The following is a 22372-nucleotide window of genomic DNA, read 5'->3' as shown; positions in this document are numbered from 1 at the left end:
TAATTAAGTATATAAATTGACATGTTGAATGTTACCAAATTATTGGGTAGGTACAGAACGCAAACACACACACACACACACACACACACACACACACGCACTTCTTGTAAACACATCTTAAGACAGTGCTAATAGCACTTGAACTTTATATTTCAGAATATACATGAAAAATTCTACTGTAAGTACTCCTTAATAATTGAAACTAGCTTTGATTTACTGTCTCACATTTGACTTATTTGGTTGACACAGTCCTATTGTGTTAATGTCATCTAAAAATAAGAGTGTATTAATTAAGATGTCCACTGAAATGTAAATGAAAAGAATAACCATTTTGGAAAGCAAAGCCACTGTTCACTATTTGTACTAGAAAGTTTTTAAAAACTTGTCCCTGCAGTCAACACAATAAATTTGAAGATGAATATGTAAGAACAAACTAACGATTCTTTAGTTATTATTTTTATTTTTTAAATGTTTATTTATTTTGAAAGAGAAAGAGAGAGAGAGTGAGCAGGGGAGGAGCAGAGAGAGAGGGAGACAGAAAATCCCGTGCAGGCTACGCGTTGTCAACACAGAGTCCAAAGTGGGGCTCGATCTCACCAACCAAGAGATCATGCCCTAAGTCAAAATCAAGAGTTAGAGGCTTAACCAACTAAGCCATCCAGGAGCCCTGATTATTTTTTAAAATAAACTCTACTCTCAATGTGAGGCTCAAACTCAGGACCCTGAGATTAAGAGTCCCATGCTCTACCAGACAGGTGCCCCAAACTGATTCTAATGCAAATTTGTACCCATGTATATACAAAAGTATTTAACTTGTGAAGTATTGTTTAAAAATGCAAATAAGGAAGTCTATTATTCCCACATAACTAGTACTTATTAATATTTTAATCCTTACTCCTCATGGTGTAATGTTTTCTTCTCTCCAGCTCACTATGCATACCGGAATCTCCATCATTTGATTTGGTTGATAAGAAAAACTCCTTTCCTACTTTCCAAAATTAACTTTTAAATGGTAAATATAATTATATATGCTCATTATATTTATTTAATCACTATTAAAGGAACTATATGAACTCATAAAAAACAACATATTCATTCTAATATTCATGCTTTACACACACACACACACACACACACACACACACACACAAGCAGTAAATGAAAACTTAGACGTTTATACCAGATGCTAAGCTTGCTGCCTGATGCCAACTAAGAATAAATTTTATATAAGTATGCATACTTATATAAATGTAGTCATTTTTAACAAGATAAGTTAGATCCAAACATATCCATGCAATTACAGATTCACATATGAAAAATAAACATGTGCATATATATTCATATATATTCACATTTACATGTATAGAATATGACATAGAGATGCCAATTTACTCTCAGATGCCAACTGGAAACAAGACTGTAAGTATATACTTAGATAATCTTGTATCTTGATAAACATATATGTTTATGAAGATAAACAGAAAAATGTATGGAGTACATTTTTTAAATGAGGTGAACTCCTTATGTCTTAGATATATTTTGAAATCTCTTTTCCAGCTCTTTGCTCTTCCTGTGCCCTTTTCCATTACTCAGTTTTATTTGCAATATTTAGAAAAAGCAAGCTTTATAAAATGCCACCTGAGATCAAAGGTCATTATTGTGAGGAGAAAGATAATCATTTCTCAATGCTTTTTACCACTAAAAATTAATTAGATAATGCAAATATGAGAAAAACAGAGAGCTGGTTTTCTTTACTAATGCATCTTGTCACAAAATAATAGCACTGGGATGTGTGTGTATTATTATGCATACATTGAGACCAGTACATATCTCCACACCCAAGGTACAGACCATCCACCGCTGTAGGTTAAAGGTGAAGATTAGCAGGGAGGCATCTTTTAAAAACGATTTCTCCCTTATATGAAGATTTATGAGGTCATGAAGCCTAAAAATGATTTGTTGGGAAATCACCTAAAATGTGTGAGAAAACAGGAAAACCAATGGTGCGTTAATTAGAACAAATTATCAAGGCATTCACCAGAAGCTTGAAGTGAGGTTCCTCTAAATGTTATTTCAGGATTAAAAAAGTAATAAAACTCCTTAGTGTCCCCCATAGGTCACACAAAGCAGAAAATGCATGCCCAATCTCCTGTCTGATTTGCATTGGTTCAGTGGAAATTTACTTTATATCTGGACTGAGTTCTTTTCTGCCAAGATGGGTAAGGCAACACTGTTTGTTTTCATACATAAAATATTGTTTAAATTATATATTTTTGATTAAGTCTGTACTAATTTGGGGACATGTCTTCTCTAATCCTGTCAATGAATGAGGTCATCTTTGTAAGAGGACTTTTATTTCAAATGTTGTGTGGATTCAACACACCAATGAGGGACTAAGCACCCAGCCTAGCTACCTTCGGGGTTATATAAATTCAAGAGTCCCAGCTGGGGAATCACACTCTTGATGAGATTACAGTGACTTTCTGGATCTCAGTGATGCTTGCAGGAAATCATTATCCTGAGTGACAGGAAAGCCAGATTCCCCAGGAAGAGAAGGGGGTGGAGAGGTAAAGAATAGAATTGAGTTGATCAGCATTGTTTAAGACAGCCTTCGCTGCTCCTGCAGGTGCAAACACTGACAAAAAACAGCCTGCTCCCAGGAGGACTGTGGAGAAACCTGCAGCCCTCAGTTCTCCTTCCGGTATTGCTGTAAAGCATGGTGTTCCAGAGAATTCATCCCTATGAAAGCCAGAGCCACATACTGAAGAACTTAAACTAATGAGCTTAAAGGGCTGGCTTCTGTTTCCCTCCTAAATAACTTTAAAAAGCAATGATACTTTCTTGAATAAAAGAATGATATAACCCAAACCCAAGTACAGTTTACACTGACATTAAAAAATGAATACAAAAAATTATCAATCTGTCTCCGGCAATGGTATTATTTAAGTTCTGTTAAATCAGCAATGAAGACATAAATTAAACAACCTAAAATACACAAAACTACCAAAAGCTGCCACCTTAGAATTTGAGTATTTTTTTCTTTTTTTGTGCCTGTTGAGCAGTCACAGATGTGAACTGTGACATCTTCAGGTTGAGCCTGCATCTACACACTTTTGTTTAAAATATGGCAAGTCCAGAGGTGGCTGGGTGGCTCAGTCGGTTGAGCATATGACTTGATTTCAGCTCAAGTTATGATCCAAGGGCTGTGATTCCAGGGTCATGGGATTGAGCCCCACTGCAGGACCCCCTCTGAGCACAGAGCCTGCTTAAGATTCTCTCTCTCTTTCTCTCTCTCTCTCTCTCTCTCTCTCCCTCCCTCCCCCTCTCTGCCCCTCTCCATTTGCTCTCCCTCTCTCTCTCTCTAAAAGTTTAAAATGAAAAAAATAAAATAAAATATGGCAAGTCTAAAAAAATTCACCTCCTGAAAGCTGAAAATGGGATATCTATACCTTTTTTACAATATATAAAGTACAGCACTAAACAATACTCATCATTTTAATAAAGCTAGACATGAACTTTCAAAGGGCAAATTAAAGGCAACTTGATGTTGAAATTTACTTCAGAATGCATAAGGCTATAAATTGAGATAATAATTATGACATTTGAAAATTCTGTAACTAAAGTTAAATATATCTTTCTAATATTTATTCATATACTTTTGAATCCAAAAATCTCAGTGATTCACCTGGGTCTTCGGAATTCTGTGAAGCAACAGGATGGTTCTAATACAATGATTTCCAACCTGGAGTGTTTTGGGCGACTGTTATTCTTCTACTAATCAGAAAATTATTTCTAGTTTTCCCATTTATTATTAATTAAAGAAATGGAAATCATCCGATCATTTTTCGATTCTCATATAATGATGTGAAGTATACTTTTTCCAACCAAAAGCAAAGCAATTTAGAACTGCAGTTAGCCAATACAGCCTCTTTTCAACTCTGCTGAAATAGTTTTCCTGTGAGGAATACCCTATGTTTCTTAGACTCCAAGCATCTAAGACCTTGGAACTGGGAACACCTCACAGCATTTGGCTCACCTTGTCACATAAGAACTTGACACCTTAATGAATCACTGAAATTTTGCAATAGAAAGTATGCAAGTATGACAAAAGATAATAGTAGGTACCAATGTTTGCCTTTAGATATTTGATTATATTTTGTTTCGGCTTCATATGAAACTTCAAAACTTTAGAGTATTTTGCGTTAAGAAAAGGAAAAGGATTCCTGATGGTGAAGAAAACTACATTTTTTTTTTTCTGATTTGGTTCACAAAGAATGCTAAAACATCAAGTTACATAGGTTCTCAATTTCTTTGACTGACAAAATTTCAAAACCTACTTGGAGAAGGAAAAATTTTATTCTATATACAATATTGTGGATGGGAATACACACAGTACATCGATAAAATTAATAATTATGATCTAAAATGATACTTAGAAAATGTTAGAGACATACCAAAAATTTTTTAGCAGAAATATTTTTCTATATCCTATTTATAATTAATATATTGTAGAAATCATAGACCAGTAACCCACTACTTTGCTAGAACTTTTAGCAAGCACAAGTATAGCATAGGTCAGTAAATCTGAGAGAACAATTATTTTGTGATATATGATAATCTCACAGTCTAACAACTTACTGTTATTACAATCATAAACAACTTTATTTGTTAACAATACCTCAATTAAAATATATAAATTAATATAAGTATAGCTTCTACTTTTTAGATTACACCTTTCTTTTTCTGTTCTATTGTAATATATATGCCTTATATACTATGTGATATATATCATATGTGTGATATGATATATGTACGATATCTATTTGTGATATATGCATGATATATATATATATCACATATGTGATATGCATCAGACTAACTTTCCTCATAATTCAGATTCATTTATCATATAACTGTATAATATATATATTATACTCACATTTTTGTATACTCACATTTTGTTTTGGCCATTATCCAGATGTCAACTAAAAATACTTATCAGTATTACCACTAACTGGAATATTAGGCCCCTTTCTAAATGAAAGAAAGAACCAAATGAGTAACTGGATATGTTTTATGACCCACTTTTTTGGAGGCCTTAAATATGATTATAAGGAGAACTCAACTTTTTTGGTTTTCAAATTGACGTTTATGGCCAGGATTTCTCTGATTAATGGTGGAGAACTCGCAATGGTTTTTTCATTAGCATCCATTCTCTGCAGGCCATTGCTCCTACCACTCCTTCTGCTTTGCCAATATTGACAGTTCTTCCTCTTCCGCCTCCTCCTACACGAACACCACCACCCTCACCATCACCACTGTGATGGTTTTAGACTACGACAGCATGACGTTTCACAAGACAAACCTAGCTAACCTTTGTAGATGGAAAGCTGAGTTGTTGTAGTATGTAATACAGATGCTAAAGTCACATCAATGTGGTGGTAGAGCCCGTTAGGAAAATAACTGCCTAAAGGAGAATGTGTGTCTAAAGAATAGGAGTGGGTTGGTAGGAAGGAAAGTAACAGCTGGATGCCATGACTTGGACATGGGTCCCAAAGTGACAAAAAAGGCGCCCACTTTTGGTCCTAGTATTTAATGCAACTACTGTATTTAAGCAAGTCTCTTGATAATGCTATGTAGGATTATATTTCAACTGATTTTGGTAAAAACACTTCAAGTCACATCTTTCTAATAAATAAGTAAGTTTATTGTGTTATAGATGAGTTGTTTAGTGATGAAAATGTTCTTGGACATATAAAAATAAACTGTAAGGGGATGGTACGCAGAAAGAAGAAAAAATTTCAACAGTCCACAAATTAAAAAGGTGTTTCTGAAAAACAATTATATACAGTATTTTTAACCCTATGTTAAAAGTTCTTAGAGGGAGTGTGAAAGGAAATTAAATGTAAAACAGATTAAAAAGCAAAAATTAGATTAATAACATCAATACTATAAAAATGATTAGAATTAATTCTACTTATATGTTCCATATGCTTAGATTTCACTTATGAATATATATACAAATACATGTGGTTATATGATAAATGAATCTTAATCTATCTACCTACCTACCTACCTACCTACCTATCTGACAGAGACAAAAGTTAGATAATTCTATGTCCCCTCAGAGTCACTCTACTAATCCTGTTTCATGCAATGATACCTTTAGGTAAGATCATTGCTGATCAGCTATTGAAAAACGACCATCATTCTTTTCTTGATCAAGTTGTTGGACCATTTTGAAGATGTTGATTGATTTTAAAGTAGACAGTGAACTGTGGAAATATTCTTGTAAAATGGGAGAAAATGGGAAGCCACATTAAAAATATGAAGAGGTGACTTTTTAAAACTATCAAAGCTATGATTTGGATAGTCTCTAACATGTATTCAAATGAAACACAATAGTTACACCAAACCTCTATAATTACAGTGCTTATCTTTGAATTATTATAGATCTGAGAATTTGAGAAATATTTTTTTTCTGTATTATATAAAAAGTGAAAATAACTTTAATAAAATTTTTTCTCACTAGGCTAAGTTCCTTAGCATCTTGGATGTGGTCACTGGACTGCATCTGGTTTGGAATCCTCTATGACAAAATTCCAACCACTTCTATAGACCCAGCCCAAAAACAGAGAATGTTTTAGGTCCATGAATTACTTAGAGGAATTTAGAGTCAGTTCCAAATGTTTTGGTCATAAAGATGTTATCATCAAAATAATGTACTTGGTTAAAACCATATTTCTGAGAATAACATGCAGTTTTTGGTCTCTCTCCTTTTTTCTTTTTAAATAACAAAATTAAACGCCATATAGTCAGTAACTATTATAATTTAACTTTATCAAGTTATTACGTGTTTATCTAGCTCTTTAGAAATATATTTTGGTTAATGTCCCTCATTAAGAGGATATATACTCTTAAGCATTCTACACTACCATAATATCAGCAAATCTTGTGCTAGAGCAAGTCCTCAAATGTTTAGATTGAAATTTCTCCTCAGAGAGTTTCCATATATTACTTCTTTTTCTATGAATATCTTTTGCCCCATCTTTGTGCAAACATAGCCACCTTCACAAAGCTAACTAACCAGCAGAGTATATTAATAAGCGAACTTTTTTTTCAAGCATAGAATTTATAAGATGTGGTGATTAATATTCTTTCTGCCACTTTTCTGGAGTCTTTTTTGCATGTACATTCTGTATTTTCCAGGAAGTCCTCTGTATAGCCACAAAAAACTACAGTTATTTTTGAAAAATGAGTTGTTTATAGATAGAGGATGGCCTCTGTCTCCCGAAACACTATTTTTCATTTTGAGCATTAGTTTTCTCACCTTGGCTTTGCTACATTTCTAACTGTAGACCTGAGTTAATTAATCTTAAAGAGAAATTAAAAGGAAAAAAAAACCACAACACTAAACAAAACCTAGTTTCTGTGAAACTATTTTTTTCATTATGGTAAATGAAAAGAAACAATGCTGAGGGGTTCTAGAGGGTCTAAGCTCAGACTTACAGCATCTTTCCAGAAATTTTGAGACATTAACTATTTCTACCAATCTCTTCTTTAAACCAGACTCAAGAAGATGACCTTGAGCATGACAATCCTTTCTACCAATATGCTTCTTTCTGATTTCCCTTTAATCTGTAACACTACACTCTCCCTGCCCTTCCCTCCCTCCCTCCTTTTCTTCCTTTACTTCTTTTTTATTCAGGTCAAACAAGAGTTTCCAGTACTCTGTAAAATACACTTGAAATAACAAGTCATACTGTAGATTCTCAGTATGTTCAAATGTTCAAGGCAAGTATTCTTTTTGTTTTCTTATTCCTTGACAAATTCTAGAACACTAAAGAAAACTTAATACTTCATCACATAATCACGTGAGGTAACCAAGCAGAGATCATAAACAGCAATTTGCATTTCTTATTTAAATCTGGGGAAGAACTAAGCCAAGGATGAATCAAGGAATCCCAAGGCTTATACATAGGTACGAGATTGCTTCCAGAGCGATTATATCATTTTAATTCAATTATATCATTTTAAATGTGTCCATTTCTTGGATTGAGAGTTGAGACTGAAGTAGGAAATTAAGTATATTAGATGGAGGGCTGACTAAGATGTAGAGTTAGGGATTTCGATGGGTATGTAAAAGGTAGAAATAAAGAAAATTCAAGGTCCTTAAGCAACTGTGTGTGTGTGTGTGTGTGTATGGACATATATGTATGTATACATCCACAGCACTTACCACAAACCTTAGAAAATAAGAGTTCCTACCTGAAGATTTGTTAAATTGAATTGAATTTATCAGGCGTTTTCTATGTGCTCAGTAACATACCATGTATTCAGGATTATACAGCATAGGTACAGACCTGCCTAGGAGAAGTAAAGACACACTATTTAAGAAGGACATTTAAATTTTACTCTTTATCTTGTTAACATTGTTCCATTTACAAATATAATTTCTTTCCTCACTACAGACTTGTTCAATAGTGTTGTTGCTGCCACTAAACTAGTGTTTTTCAAATTTTTTTGACTGCAACCAACACTTAGAGATACATTTTACATAGCAGCCTAGTACATGCATACACATACATTTATGTATACATACAAACTGAAACAGAAGTTTAACAATATGTACTCTTACTATATGTGCTGCACTCATATATTTTATGTTCCACTCTGTTCTGTTCTACTTTCTAAAAATCCTTGTGGTAAGCCAACACATGGACCACTAATGTTCTGTCACCTGCAGTTTGAAAAACACAGCTCTACGCCACACAAATAACATATTCATGTGAAGAGAATCACATGAGGAAAATCCAAAAACCACTCCACTTCATAAAGAATTTAATTCTCTACAGCAGACTTACACAAAAGATCTATATTTCTTTGGGCACAGAAAAGGCCAGTGTTCTCTACTTTGTTTTTCATGGATGAAAATTAGAGCACACGAAATATTTAATGCTTACTAGAAGATTCCACATCTTTTCAATTTTCATCCATCTATATACAACTGAGAATTTTAGCTCTTTCCCTTTTTTTTGACTCCACCAAAACCATCACTGGTCTCATCTTACCTACACACAAGAACATTTCCCATAGACAAATCTTTCACCAGCACAGTTATTTTTCTACCACCAATTCACCAACACTCGCAATCATCCTTTCTGCACAATTAAATGTATTAAATGTACATAGTCTATCTTTCTTTTAAAATGTATTCCGCTTTTTTTCACTCCGTAAGGTTTTGAAGAAAATACACCTTCTCTGGAATCTGCCAGAATTGCTGAAATATACAGAAATGCCATAAGTCTTGGTGATGTATAAACATATACCCTTTTCCCCTCTCATCCTCTTAGATCATTATCCTTTTGATTCTATCAGTCATCCAGGTGTGTGTGTGTGTGTGTATGTGTGTGTGTGTGTGTGTGTGTGTGCGTGTGTGTTTAATTTCTGACCAGGAAACTGCATTTTCAGCAGAGTTTTCACCAATTTGACACTTCTTCACGTTCTCAAGAATGTCCTCTAAAGTATGAATTTAGATGCAGAGGAGATCCAAATGGGACACCATTTTCCACCCATCTTGGAAGCATTCTCTTTTAGCTACACTTTGGAATTATTCTACCAAATGTTTCAAAGACATAAGTAAAAATAATAACATCAGCTATAACACAATCTGTTTTCCTTGTCTCTGATTCAGCTGCCACTCCACTGAACTTGAGCTTTAGCTCTGACTCCCAAACCAAATGTATTGAGTGAAGTCATAAAAATATTATATTCCCTCATTTTATAGTTTCCATTCTTTGCAAAACTTCTGTAACTGCTGAAGCAAAGCAGACATCCATATCCTGCCTTGACAAAGTTCCTTCTAGATACTGCATTGCATCCTGACTTGAATATTCCTTTCTACTTGGTTTTTAGCGCTTTCTGGGTTAGTATCTCACCTGTCTTAGGGTTTATCACTATTTTCTCCCAGAAAACCATCAGCCTTCTCTATTATCGCTCACTAACTTTCTTTACCTCACAAATATTCTCTCCTTATTAAGAAAAAGGAAAGTTCTTCATAGTTACTTTACTTTTTATCTCAGAATGTATATCTACCTGTTTTACGCTCCCCCCCCACACTTATCTTTCAAAACAAAAGTAAACCTTTCCAATATTTATTAAATATGTTCTCCAACTAGAATTCACAAGCATTTAACCATTTCTTTTCACAATGATTTTCTTAAACTAATTCACATTTAGAATAACTCCCCATGTCTGTCAAATAAAGAGTAACCAAACGAAGGTATTGAGTTAAAGGGAAACACACATACACTCTCCCCCACCCTCCGCCCCCATTAAAAGTTAGAGAAATTAATGGCAATGGTGTGCCTTTGGTGAGGAAGGAGGAAGCACACTAATGTGTTTAATTTGGCTCATCACATTGACTGACTTGACTGGGTGAGTTGTGCAGTTTTCCTGGGCATTTGACAATACAAGAACAAGGAAAACTTGTTTATCAGGTTTATCTCTTTCCAAGTGAAATCAAGCCACTTATTTGGAGAACTGGATGATTAAAGCAAAAATCCAGAAAACACAAGCTACAACAGAGTTTATCTGGGCTTTAATTTCTGAAAACTATAAGCAGCCTGCCTGTGTACTGAATTATCTGTAAACATAACTGTCTTATTCTCTACTTTTCATTGACGACTTTAAAATAGGAATGAGAAATTGCATAGCATCTTTCAGTATGCAGAGTATACAGACCTACATATAATATCAAAAAGTTGTAAGCTAGTGGGTATTATTATCCCCATTCTATAGATGAGGAAATAAAGTTCAGATAAGTTATGCTGATGTACCTGACATTTCAACTGTAAGGTACCCAATACTATGGGCTCTTCCCATAACACATCATCTAAATGTGGCCACATGGCCCGAATATAATTTTTAATTATAAAAGAAATGAAAAGCCAAGAAACTAGTAGTATACTTTCCTAATATAATCTGTATTTGGTTTTATATCAAAGAAATACATCTTGAATATTACTTCCTTAAAAAAGTAATTTTTGCTTTGCCATTTGCTTTAGAGTCAGTAATGTAATGTGAAATAAATGCATTAAATATTAAGAAAAGGAAAAACAGGACAAATTTAACAGGCTCGCTCTCATACCTGGCTTCAGATTCTTAGGCTGTTAAAACAAATTAAGGGAAAGCTCCGAAGTTTCACAGAGGAAAAAAAAAATTCTCATAATGTTTTAGAGTAGAAGTTAACAAGCCTGCTGGGATCCTTTTAGCCCCTGCAGAGCTAAGTCTTCAACATTATTAAATGGCTGTCGCATCTGAAGTATGGTGCAACATAACTCAATAAACAACAGAAAACATATGATGCTGAATGGAGGGAGGCTTGTCGATTAACGTGCAGAATAATTCAATTTTAGGACAGGTGTTTGTATGTGATGGAACGAGATACGACTGAAAGATAGACCACCCTTGTGCCGCTCCCCCAAATATTTTGAAACTCATAAGGACAAGAGCATAATGCCAGATGAAAAACTATGTCAAGAATGAACAGAAGCACCACAAAGCAAGTGAAGGAATAAAATTACACATGTGCAAAATCTTCAAAATTTACACTGATTACAATAAAAAGTATTCTTGAAAACAAATGTTTGTAAAAGATGGTATTTTCTCAAGTGTTCCACGTTCCCAACCAAGATCATCTACATTCTAATCAGTGACTGAAAATCCCACATAAAAATGGAAGAGTTTACCATTATTTTGGGTGCATTTTTGCCTTTTAATGACTAATCTAAAAATAAAGGAAAACTAAAAGAGATGTGAGTCCTTTATCCAATGTAGATATATACTTGGGCCATTCACTAACTCTTGAATTTAAGCTACTAATTTGATTAGATATTTTTACATAATGAATGTATTAGTTTAATGTTTTGCATAATATAAGAAAACATGTAAAAATGGAAGCATTTACACTCTTGTGAAATTTATTGGACAGTAGGACATTTTGTTATGCTTTCTCAAAGCAAGATTAAAAGGTGAATTGTTTTCGGGTAAAAACGAACTATGCATTCAGACAATCTAACCAACTGAGTCTGAACAGTTTGAACAGTTCTAAGTACCAACTATTTCAAAAGAGTTTTTAAAAACACATTTCGACCTACGCAAGTAGTTTATATTACTTGTGAATCCAGAAGGGATATCCTACAGGGTTTCCAGGGTCACTCCCATATAGATCATCAGTCTCCAACCTGGCAAACTAGAGCAAATATGGATGAAATGCCCACCTGTTTGCACTCCTTTCCATTTTTAGTGGACAGACGATTTTTTTTTTAATTTACTCTGTTAATATCATTCTGTAAGTCTGACTATACAAAACTCCTAACTATTCACCCAGGAAAACAGCTGACTAAGGCTAACCAAAATATACAGCACTGTTTCTGTAATCAGCTCATCAAAAAGTTTAGGAATCAAGTAACTTTTGTTTATTTTCCTAATCAATAGATACACTCTTCATTCTTATTTAAAATGTCCAATATTTTTATCTGGTTAGCCTAAAATTTGTTGTCGTTTTTACGGATTTGTTCTGATTGGCTTTCTGGTTGCTTATTGGTTTGTATTTTGTTTGAGGACAGTCGGATTTCACCCAAACATTCCTACAGGATACCTTAAATATGAATTTTAATTATTTTTATTTTACTATTCCTAATTGCCATGCCAAAGATTGCTTAGAAGTTTCATGATATTTGGATGGGTGGGGGTATTATTTGCATTTAGGAATTATTGAAAATGTATGGTCCTTTTAAAAACAACTTTGGACCACCTTGCACTAAATCTAGTGATAGAAGGAAAATCGCACAGGGCTTGTATGACAGTACGATGCCTTGACCACAAATCTAGTTGACTTTAGTCAAAGTTAAACTTTTCTGAACTTTTTTCTTATCACTTATGAAATTCAGGATCGTTTTCGTACATTATTTCTATATTACCCACCTGTTAATATCCTATCATTTTGTTTAAGTTGATTGAAAACTTTCCTCTTTCCCTTGATAGTTATATATTCGCATTTTGAGAGTAAAACAAAAATTTACGCTTTTATAAACTGGCATGTTTTTGATTTTTGAAACTAAAAATTGAGAACTCATTTTTAAATTATGATATAAAATGACAAACTGGTGGATGTTTCACTTTAAGATAGGAAACATCCGTATTTACCTATAAATTTTTTATGTAAAAGTCACCAAACTTCAAAAACTTATTAACATGGTCAATTATTTAACTAGACAGATGCTGAGTGTGAAGGACACCCTATTTTATACATGGTCTACAAATGAACTTCTTTGGGAAACAGGAACCATCTCCCTTGCAGACAATGCTTTGTCCAGAATTCTACAATTGTCATTTGGGTGGCTGGGGCTCTCAGAACTTAATAGCATATATAAAGAAACGCGTCCCTCCTCCCCTAAAACACTCCTCAAAAAAATCAAGTTATCAAGTTTGGGGCAATATTTGGATGTTTTCCACCAAACTCCTGAGAAGCACAACCAAAACTGTTGGCCTGTATATTCAGCAGATAAATTTTTTAATGAGAGAAAAGAGAGGAAATTGATTGAAATTGTTCTTTTTCTTGAGTTTCTAGTTTCTCAGTCTCTTCCCTCTAAGGTACCCTTTTCAAGTCCCTTCTCCAGCTTGTGATGCCAGTGTGTAACTTAGAGCTGAGAGCCAAGGGTGGGGGCAGGGAAATCTCCTGAGGTGCTGCTTACTAATGTAATTCCATAAATCAGCTAATGGGAGAGAAACCAGATCTGTGTGGTCTCTAATGCTGTCCCACAGAGATCAATCATGTCACCTGAACAATGTTCAGGGACTAAGAGGCTGGGGTTGCCCAAGGGATGATTCTATCCCTTGAGTCATATGAGGCTGAGATATTTTAAAAAGTTAGATCTTCATATCAGAAATGTAACTACTGTGAATCTGAAAACTGAAGGATTGATTACCTTTCCATGAGACAAAGTGCTATTATGTAACTTATTATCATAATGCATAATCACATGTTTATTAAAACCTCTCAATTTAATATTGATCACTTAGGATGCAAGTTTTTAAGGTAAGTTTTGTTGCAAAAAGGGCACATAGTATTTGTAATAACTGCTTTGAATAATTAGTGACAAGTTTTTAATACAGTAATTGACTAAATGAACAGTGTTCTATGCAAATACACAGTATCACAGAAAAACTAAATTTGTTTTATGTGCATTGTTATCTTATGGAATATTATCAAGAGGGTGATTTTATAAACATATTTCCAAGGCATTAAGATGCTCTTAACATGAGATGAAGCAGGAAAATGTGAAAATAAGTTAGGTTGTTCTAAAAGGAATGCCAGAGAGGAGGCTTTAAAAAATGTGGGCAAGAATCCCAAAACATCCATGTGAATCTGTCTTAATTTCAGTTTACTCACCCTGAAAATCTGATTAAGCCTCCAGTCTTTGGGAGGAGAATAAGTCAATGGAAAGAAGGACTCATGAGGTTTGAAATGATAAGTAAGAATAAAACTAATGATTATGATGCAATTATTAATTGGTGTCCATAACTTAAAGCCAACCAATATTAGCTACTGAACTTAAACCTGAAGTCCACAGGTAATACCCATAATGAAACCCCAAATCATTATCCTCAGCCAGGGAGTCTATCCAATCTCTAAAACATCTCCACAGATGATGATAACTTACAGGAACCAAATTAGAGAGGGAAGCAGGTCAGCAGGGGACTTTTCACCCACCAGCAAACACTGCTCCAGCTTTGGTTCAGTCATGTAAACCCTGTCACTCTGACATGCATCCAGCTGGTTTCCTACAACCATAACTGTGTGGTTACACATGTGCTTAAGGCTGCCATTGCCTTTTTAAAATAAGCTAGATAGAGTCTTAGCCAATTAAAAAACAAAACAAAACCCCTCCCCCAAACTTTTTCTTTCTGCCAAATAGCATTCCACTAACAATCTTAGCCTTGAACCATGACCTTCTTGTAGGAAGGAGTATGTAGTTAGGAAAACATCTTCAGAGAGCTCTATGAAGACTGAAATTTGTTTCCCTTCTCACCCACACCCCATTTTCTGAAGATCAACAGAACTTTTGTGCACGTGGATTTAAAAGAAAAGGTAGTACTATGGGATCATCTGTGATCAAACTGTCTAAGGAATTTAAACATCACAACAAGTCTGTGGGAAAACTACCCAAATGAGAAAAAAATGGACATTTATGAAATTTGTCTAGACTGATAAATCAGCATAGAAACTTGTGCAGAAAACCTATTGATAGCCACATTAAGCTCCTTCAGAGCGGTTATTTACTAAGTAAATCAGAATTATTCAGTGGTCCTACCCACTGCATACTCTAAATCGGGATGCAGGCTGGGCCATGGGTCTAGCTGAAGGTGTAGCCTACTTGCAACAGGAAATCTATTATGCTACATACTATATAGTTAAAGAGGAAAAATAAAGCCATCTAGTCCTTATCAACTGGGCATTAACAGGAAATTTTACCATGAACTGAATTTTAATTCCCATAGGCCTTAGAGACCTAGAGGTAATTTGCAATAAATTAATCCAGAAACACACAATTCAAAAACTAAAAACTAGTTTTTGCCACCTAAGAAAATAGATAGACCTGCATTTTGATAATTGCTATTATCTTTGTTTAAGCAGCGTTGCCAAAGGAAATGTAGTAAACCACTCTGAAGTAAAGTCAAACTCTTGACAAAGAGATGGATTCTCTTATTAAGGAGGAGTAAGTGCAATGTTTTGATGGACCTGATCACAATCAATAATGATAGCAATACATCACTGTGGTTTTTTTTGGAATCCCAAAGTGCCATTTGCTTTGTATATTAATAAAACTTAAAAAAAAATCTGTATCTTATTTGTGTTCAAACCTGCAACAGAATTCTTTAACTTTCCTCTTTTAACCTTTTAAAGAGGTTCTCCTTCATGGAGAAAACTCCTTGAAACAGTGCTCGCAATTTTTAAAAAGAATGTGCAAGTGCCCTCTGATAACAACTTGTGAGAGCCAGTCTCACTGTATAACCTGACCCATAGAACATTCCCAAATGCTAAATCCACTATCTACATTCTCAAGGATATATGAACATCCTGCCATCTACTCTGCAAATTTTATCAAGGGACTAAATACGATTACTTTTCCATATTTCTTTGTTAAACATTCCACTAAAACCATTTACCTATGATTGTACATTTTTTCCCTTTTTGTTTTGATCAAGTTACCATATGAAATTTCCACCAGACACATCACTCCTTGTATTTAACATAATTAAAAGCCTAATTTAACAATTACTTTAGTGGTAATCAGTACATGCCTGTTGTAAGGTCATATAGGAAAAAGAAACTATTATTGACCATCTTGGGTATCAGTCGAAACTGTGCTTGGTGTATAGAACAATTTTGTGACCACAAAAATGGTTACTTTGTCAGATGCAGAGCCCAAAGGAAATATACTTTGGTAACCAAATTTTTTTGGAATCATTTGTTTCTGAAACTACCTGAAACAATTCTTAAATAGAATTACCATCACCTGCCCGAACTGAACTAATTTCGTCCCTTTATTCTTAGACACATCCTTCTTAAAAATTGCAGGTGGTGTTCAGCTTTCCATATTATTTCTGCTTTCTCAAAAAAAAACACCAGATATGCAGAAAATGGAAAATAGAAACGTTTTTTATCACGGTAGAGAGAAAAAAAAAAACTATTCTAGAAGGGGGTAGAACACCCTTTTGAAAGCATGTATTTCAGCTTCAATGATCACTCCGATTGTGTTTTAATGGAACTATAGGCTTTTGTGCCACAAACTGTGCCCTCACTGTTATAACTGGGCCACTAAGAAGTCTCCCTTAGCCTATAAAAGTATATAAAACGCGAAGTGTCCAATCCTTTGGGCAGAGGTGCTTTTAAAACTAATACTAAGAGGGAGGGGGGCATTTTTGACCATACTGAATGTGAAACTTCTGATTTTTTTAAACCAATTACATTAGTTTACCACCACAGATAAAAAGGAGGGGCGCACCCCCCCCCCCCATCTGGAGGCCAGTTCCACGCGAAGTGCAGCTGGGGAGGGTGGTGGAGAGGCCGTGCCCTCGCAACCACCTGCGACTGTATCTTACAACCTGAAGGAAGCTTCAGGAAAGGGGTACTGCATCTTCAAGCCAGACAAGAAGCCCTGAAGGGGAGAAGAGAGGGGAGTGAGGAGGGAAGGGGGGAGACTGGGAAACAAGAAATCATCTCCTCTGACCTCTAGTGAAGTGCCAGGTTTTTTCTTTAGCTCTTCACATTTTCTAAATTTGCAGATCTGGTGTCCCGTTTTGCGGTTCCTGCAACTGCTGCAGACGCCACAGTTGATGAGCCTCTTGCAGGGCACGCAGACCCCACACCTTTTCCTCTTCTTCTTGGCCGGGTTGGCTCCGCTAGCTCCCCCTGAGGAGGACGAGGAGGAGGAGGAATGATTCTGCGGGCAGTCTGCCAGATTGGCAATTTGAAACGCACTGTCTGTGACGGCTGCTGAGGCTGCTGCGGGGGAGTGAAGGGCTGTCATGACGATGACCCCTGGAGGTAATGAGATGCCCCCTAAAGCCGGGATAGCGGAAAAAGTCCCCACGCGCTCGGGGAGATTCATTATCTCTGCTTCAGCAGCGCCGCATTTGAGCTTGTTCATGCATTCCCCCGCCAAAGGTCTGCAGTGTTCAGGGGATAAGGTGGAGAGGAAATTAGTATTTGCCATTTGCAACGACGGCTCTGGCGGGCAGCCAGCTTTCCCCAGCCTCTGGGAGTCGTTTCGGTGGTGCATGCTGGTCCTGCTGCCGCCGCCGCCGCCGCCGCCACCGCCGCCGCCGCCGCCGCCGCCACCGCCGGCGGGGAGGATTGCCGAGGAGGAGGCGGAGGAGGAGGCGGCGGCGGAGGAGGATTTCCTGCCGCCCCCGCCGCCCCCGCCACCGCCCCCGCCGCCCCCGCCGCCGCCGCCGCCCCCGCCGCCGCCCCCGCCCCCGCCGCTGCCCCAGAGCATGGCGGTGGCGGCGGCGGCGGTGGCCGCGTTGTCGCAGTTCCAGGGGGACATGCCGATGCGCGCGGCGGCCGCGGCGGCGGCGGCGCTGCTGGGGAAGATGGGGGTGGTGATGCGCGCGATCTTGGCCGCCTGCGGGAAGGCGCCCCCGTTGGTCTTGTAGAAGGAGGTGGCAAAGGAGCGGTAGCGCTCCATCTCCGAGTTGTAATCCACAAGGCTGTTCAGGGCCCCCTCGGGCAGGTGGCTTTCCTTGGGCAAGCCCGGGGCCTCCGGGCTCGGCCCGGGCTCCACGCAGACATTGGTGTTCATGGTGCAGGGGGGGAAGAAGGGGTGCAGGGTGGAAGTGGGGACCGCCTGGTCCGACACCTGGGTGGGAAAGGGGGGGAGGTGGGGGGGAGGGAAGGGGGTGATGGTGGTGTCGGGGTGGGGGCCGAGGCGGGAGGGGAAAGTGGGTCCGGATGGGGAGAGCAAGGTGAGGACTGCTTTATTCCTCTCTGGGGCGCATTTCCACAGACGGTGAATTCCCAGGCAGCGTCTTCCTTAGCATTATCCTCCAACTGTTACAACTAAAATAAAGAAAGTCATTCCAACGAGCTGCACGAGGAAAAAGATTAAAAATAAATAAACAGCCTCCCTCACCACCCCACCGCAGACACTGAGAGCTCCCGCATTCTTCGTCAGGTCGTTTGCATGACAATCATCAAGACGTGACCCCCCGATTCCCGCCCACCCCCCCACACACGCTCCCAACCCACTCCCTCCCACCCCACAGCACACCGCAGCTCCTCCCCCCTATTCTCATAACCCTCCAGAGAAAATGTATTAATAGCCAGGATACCCAGGGAAAGAGGAAAGACGGGGGTGACAAATGCCGAGGGAAAAGGGCAATTGGAGTGCTAAAGACATGCAAATCAGGGGTGGGAGGGCGATACTACCTATAAGCAGAGGGCATTTAAACATTATGAAATGTGTGAACAAGTGCTGCCTGGGCATGCAAATGCTGTAAAGTAGAAAACAGCAATGGCCCTATGAGGAAAATGAACAGGAAATTAGCAAATGAAGTACTGAGAAAGTCTACAATACATCCGAGTATAAACTGTAAGCAAACACAATACAACTGAGAGCTGAGAGACTGCCCACATACAATCCGAACTAAAGAGGCAGGGAAAAAAGAACTACCAGCTGCCACAGTGTCCTTCTGTGTCTGCGGTCATTAGTTTGAATCCCAGCACAGCTGGCTCTGTTAGGGTCTTAATTCAATGGACCAAGGACAGGTCTCAATTGTACAAGCCATTTGGTGGTGGGGCTTGGTGGGGGTAAGAGGGTGGTGTTCTACTTGTTTAAAAGAAAGAAAGAACGAAAGAAAGAAAAGAAAGATGGACTAGATACAAATTTTTAAAAATAATACAAACAATGTCACAGGTTTTAAACCAAGTGCCTGCAGCCTCTGTAAGAATATTCCCAATAATTCCAAATGGAGACTCCTGTCTCTTCCCAAGACAAGAGGAAAGCATGGGACTTTTTTTTTTTTTTTTTTTTTTTTAAGAATCTCTCATACTCACTGCTTTTTACATTGAGTAAAAGATGGGGGGGGGGGAGGAAGGGAGATCTCTTAAGGTGGTGTTTACCTGAAGAAATAACCTTTAAAAAGATTTTTTTCTTTTGCTCTTTTTAAAAGGAAAGTTTAATGTTAACTGGGTATTTGCATTCATCTCTTTGCTTATAGGCCATTATTATGCTTTAGGAAGAGATATTTTAGTTGTTTATCACAGAGGAAGAGGTACATCTCAGCCCTTTAAGAAGTAATGCAAAGACATAAAGTGTATATTAACCTAAAAAACCCAGTTTCTTTGTTTCCAGATTTTGGGGGGGGGGAGCAGAATATCTTTTGGTGACATCTTCTGAAGCCCACATATTGGCCTGGAATGTGGAGTTCAGGGCATTCTAAATGGGGGCCCAGTAGTCTCAAATATTCAGTTCAAAATGGATATCAATTATAGTAATTATGGTTATAATTAGATTAATGAACCATTTATGCCCAAACTCCAAGTGCAAAAACTTCAAGACCTGCTGATGAGGTGCCCTAAAAAGAGGGGTTTACGTAAACAAATCCCTATTAGGCAAAGTAAATCAAGATAAGGAACCTCACCCCAGGCTGGATTAGAAGCTAGCAGGCATCTTTCAATCACAGCAAAAGCCCCTAATCACTCAGGAACCACCTCTGTGGTTTCGCATTAGGGAAAACTGCTCCCTTCAGAGGTCTGATGGCAATACAAAGGGTGCCCCCCAAATGCTCCTGGCTAAATATTCTTGATGCTTGGAAGGGGGTAGGGGAAGACACAGCAAGATGATGCATATAGCTTCAGTTTCTGCGAATCACATTGTAACTGCAAGACCATAATAACTGCTACTCAGTAAAAACTAGTTATGCCAACCATGCATTAGCTATCACATTGAGTGGAGGGAAAAAATTCAGTATTTTAGTCTTTTGACCTTGTTCCAAATAAAGAAATAATTTAATGTCCCTTTTCCAGAGTATTAGAGGGCTGTTTCCAAACACAAGCTTTCCTTGCTTTTCCTATTGCCATCACCTCCCCCTCCCTCCCTCAAGGTTTAATGCCACCAGAAACTGTAGAAAATGATTGTGCCCAGTATCCAGGTCATTATTGTTTAATCAATGCATCTCTGGAGCATGAAAAAGGTACCTAAGCCACAGCTATTGTTTGGATTTTCTTTAAAAAACAAAATAAAACACACACAAATAACTATAGTCCTATTCCAAAGCTAAATTAGACAACCGTACTTCATGATCCTGTTTTGCCTTTAAACAATGTGACTGTCCATGCCTAATATTGTATGTCTGGTCTACCAGAGACATAGAGATCAAAGGTCATATTTAACATTCAGGAGGAGGGGCGGGTGCAGATTAATTAATAAATTAATACAGCGACGCCTTTTATTGCTGGACTCCAGCATTAATAATCTACTTTTACAATCCCAACGGACAGCAAACATTTAAGAGAAAAAAAGCCAGAGAAAGAGAAAGAACAATCACTTACCAGTCTCTTTTTATTTGGGGAGCCTTAGAATTTGCAGACGCTGCTAGTCTGCCTTTAATTAGTTGCACATCACCCCCTAACACAAAGAAACACAAATCCAGATGTGTCTTGGCAGCTCCCAATTACAACTTTAATACTTGTAAACAAACTGTTGGGGGGGGGGGGGGATAAATAAATATGCGGATCAAAAAAAAATACCTGTAAATGGCTTTTTTTTTTTCTTGTTGCAGAGAGAAGGAGGAGGAGATGGTGTTAGTGGTGGGGGTGGAAGGAGGAGGAGGTGGGGGGAGAGGAAAGAGCCGAGTGTGAGTGTATGTGTGAGAGCGCGGGGCTGTTCTCGGTGGTCTCTCCTCTCCCAGCGCGTTGCTCTCCGTCCGTCTCCAGTCGCTGTGTGCGAGGGAGGGAGGGAGCCGGGGAGCCTCTCTCTCTCCCCTCTCTCTCTCTCCCCTCTCTCTCACCCTCCCCCCTTCCCTCTCTGTTTGTGTGTGTGCGTGTGTGTGGTTGCTGGGGGAGGGGAGCGCGAGAGAAAGGCGAGGGAGGAGGTGTGGAGGCTGGGGGCGGGGGCGGGGGCGGGGGGGTGATTGGCGCCGAGGTGAGGAGGACGCAGGGACGTGGACACCTACTGATGATTGGCTGCAAATTACACGGGGAACAAGAGGCGCACGCGGGCCGGCGCTCCCCTTCACAAATCCTCTCCTCGGCGGAGGAGCCACGTTTCCCTGCTCGCCTGCCGTTCGCCCTCCCTCCCGGCGCCCGGCTCTCCGGCTCAGACGCCCAGCACCGAGGGCCGTTGATTATTTTCTTTTGCTCTCGGAGATAATTGCTTGGAAGGGATGGAAAGAGGGCGTTTCCGCCGCTCTCTCTCGGCGTGTGCGTGTGTGTGTGTGTGTGTGTGTGTGCGCGGGGGGGGGGCGGGGAGCGTGTGCGGGTGTGTGTGTGTAAATAAACTTGTCTGGGTTTTCTGGATGGGTTGAGGAGAGGAGTACAAGAAACAGAAAAGGTCGCGTTTGTTTGAAGAATGCTCTTAGTTCGCACCCTGCCGCATGGCTTTTAAATAATTCTCCTGCTGTACCTAGAAAGACTTTTTCAAAGATCTTATCACTTGGGGCTTTAAAGTAAGGGAAAACGGATCAGGTTTCTTGTTGTCCACATCTTTTAAATATTTGTATACCAGAATGTAAAAAATTGGTGATGTGACGCCTGACCGATCTCCAAATCAATCTCAGTCCTTCTCTCCCTCTCTTCTTTCTC

At 38.3% G+C, this 22372-nt stretch overlaps 1 protein-coding gene across 3 annotated transcripts in view; it reads right to left on the bottom strand.

Moving 5' to 3' along the window:
- CXXC4 (CXXC finger protein 4) overlaps positions 1-21614 on the bottom strand; it is a 29779-nt gene extending 8165 nt beyond the window's left edge. For 2 of the 3 annotated variants that reach the window (XR_006295774.1, XM_043571306.1), the window contains exons 1-3: positions 21320-21614; positions 21122-21197; positions 17298-18628 (exon numbers count right to left, since the gene is read on the bottom strand). Coding sequence is in view for 2 of the 3 variants with exons in the window: in XM_043571306.1 (XP_043427241.1) it covers positions 17298-18371 (1074 nt within the window). In the remaining variant the exon portion in view is untranslated. The remainder of the gene's footprint in view (positions 1-17297; positions 18629-21121; positions 21198-21319) is intronic. The other variant, XM_043571320.1, reaches the window with a different exon arrangement.
- Positions 21615-22372: the final 758 nt, after the last annotated feature.

The sequence above is a fragment of the Prionailurus bengalensis genome, chromosome B1, assembly GCF_016509475.1.
Source record: "Prionailurus bengalensis isolate Pbe53 chromosome B1, Fcat_Pben_1.1_paternal_pri, whole genome shotgun sequence".
In the NCBI taxonomy this organism is placed as follows: domain Eukaryota; kingdom Metazoa; phylum Chordata; class Mammalia; order Carnivora; family Felidae; genus Prionailurus; species Prionailurus bengalensis.
This window is presented reverse-complemented; position numbering and strand designations above follow the sequence as displayed.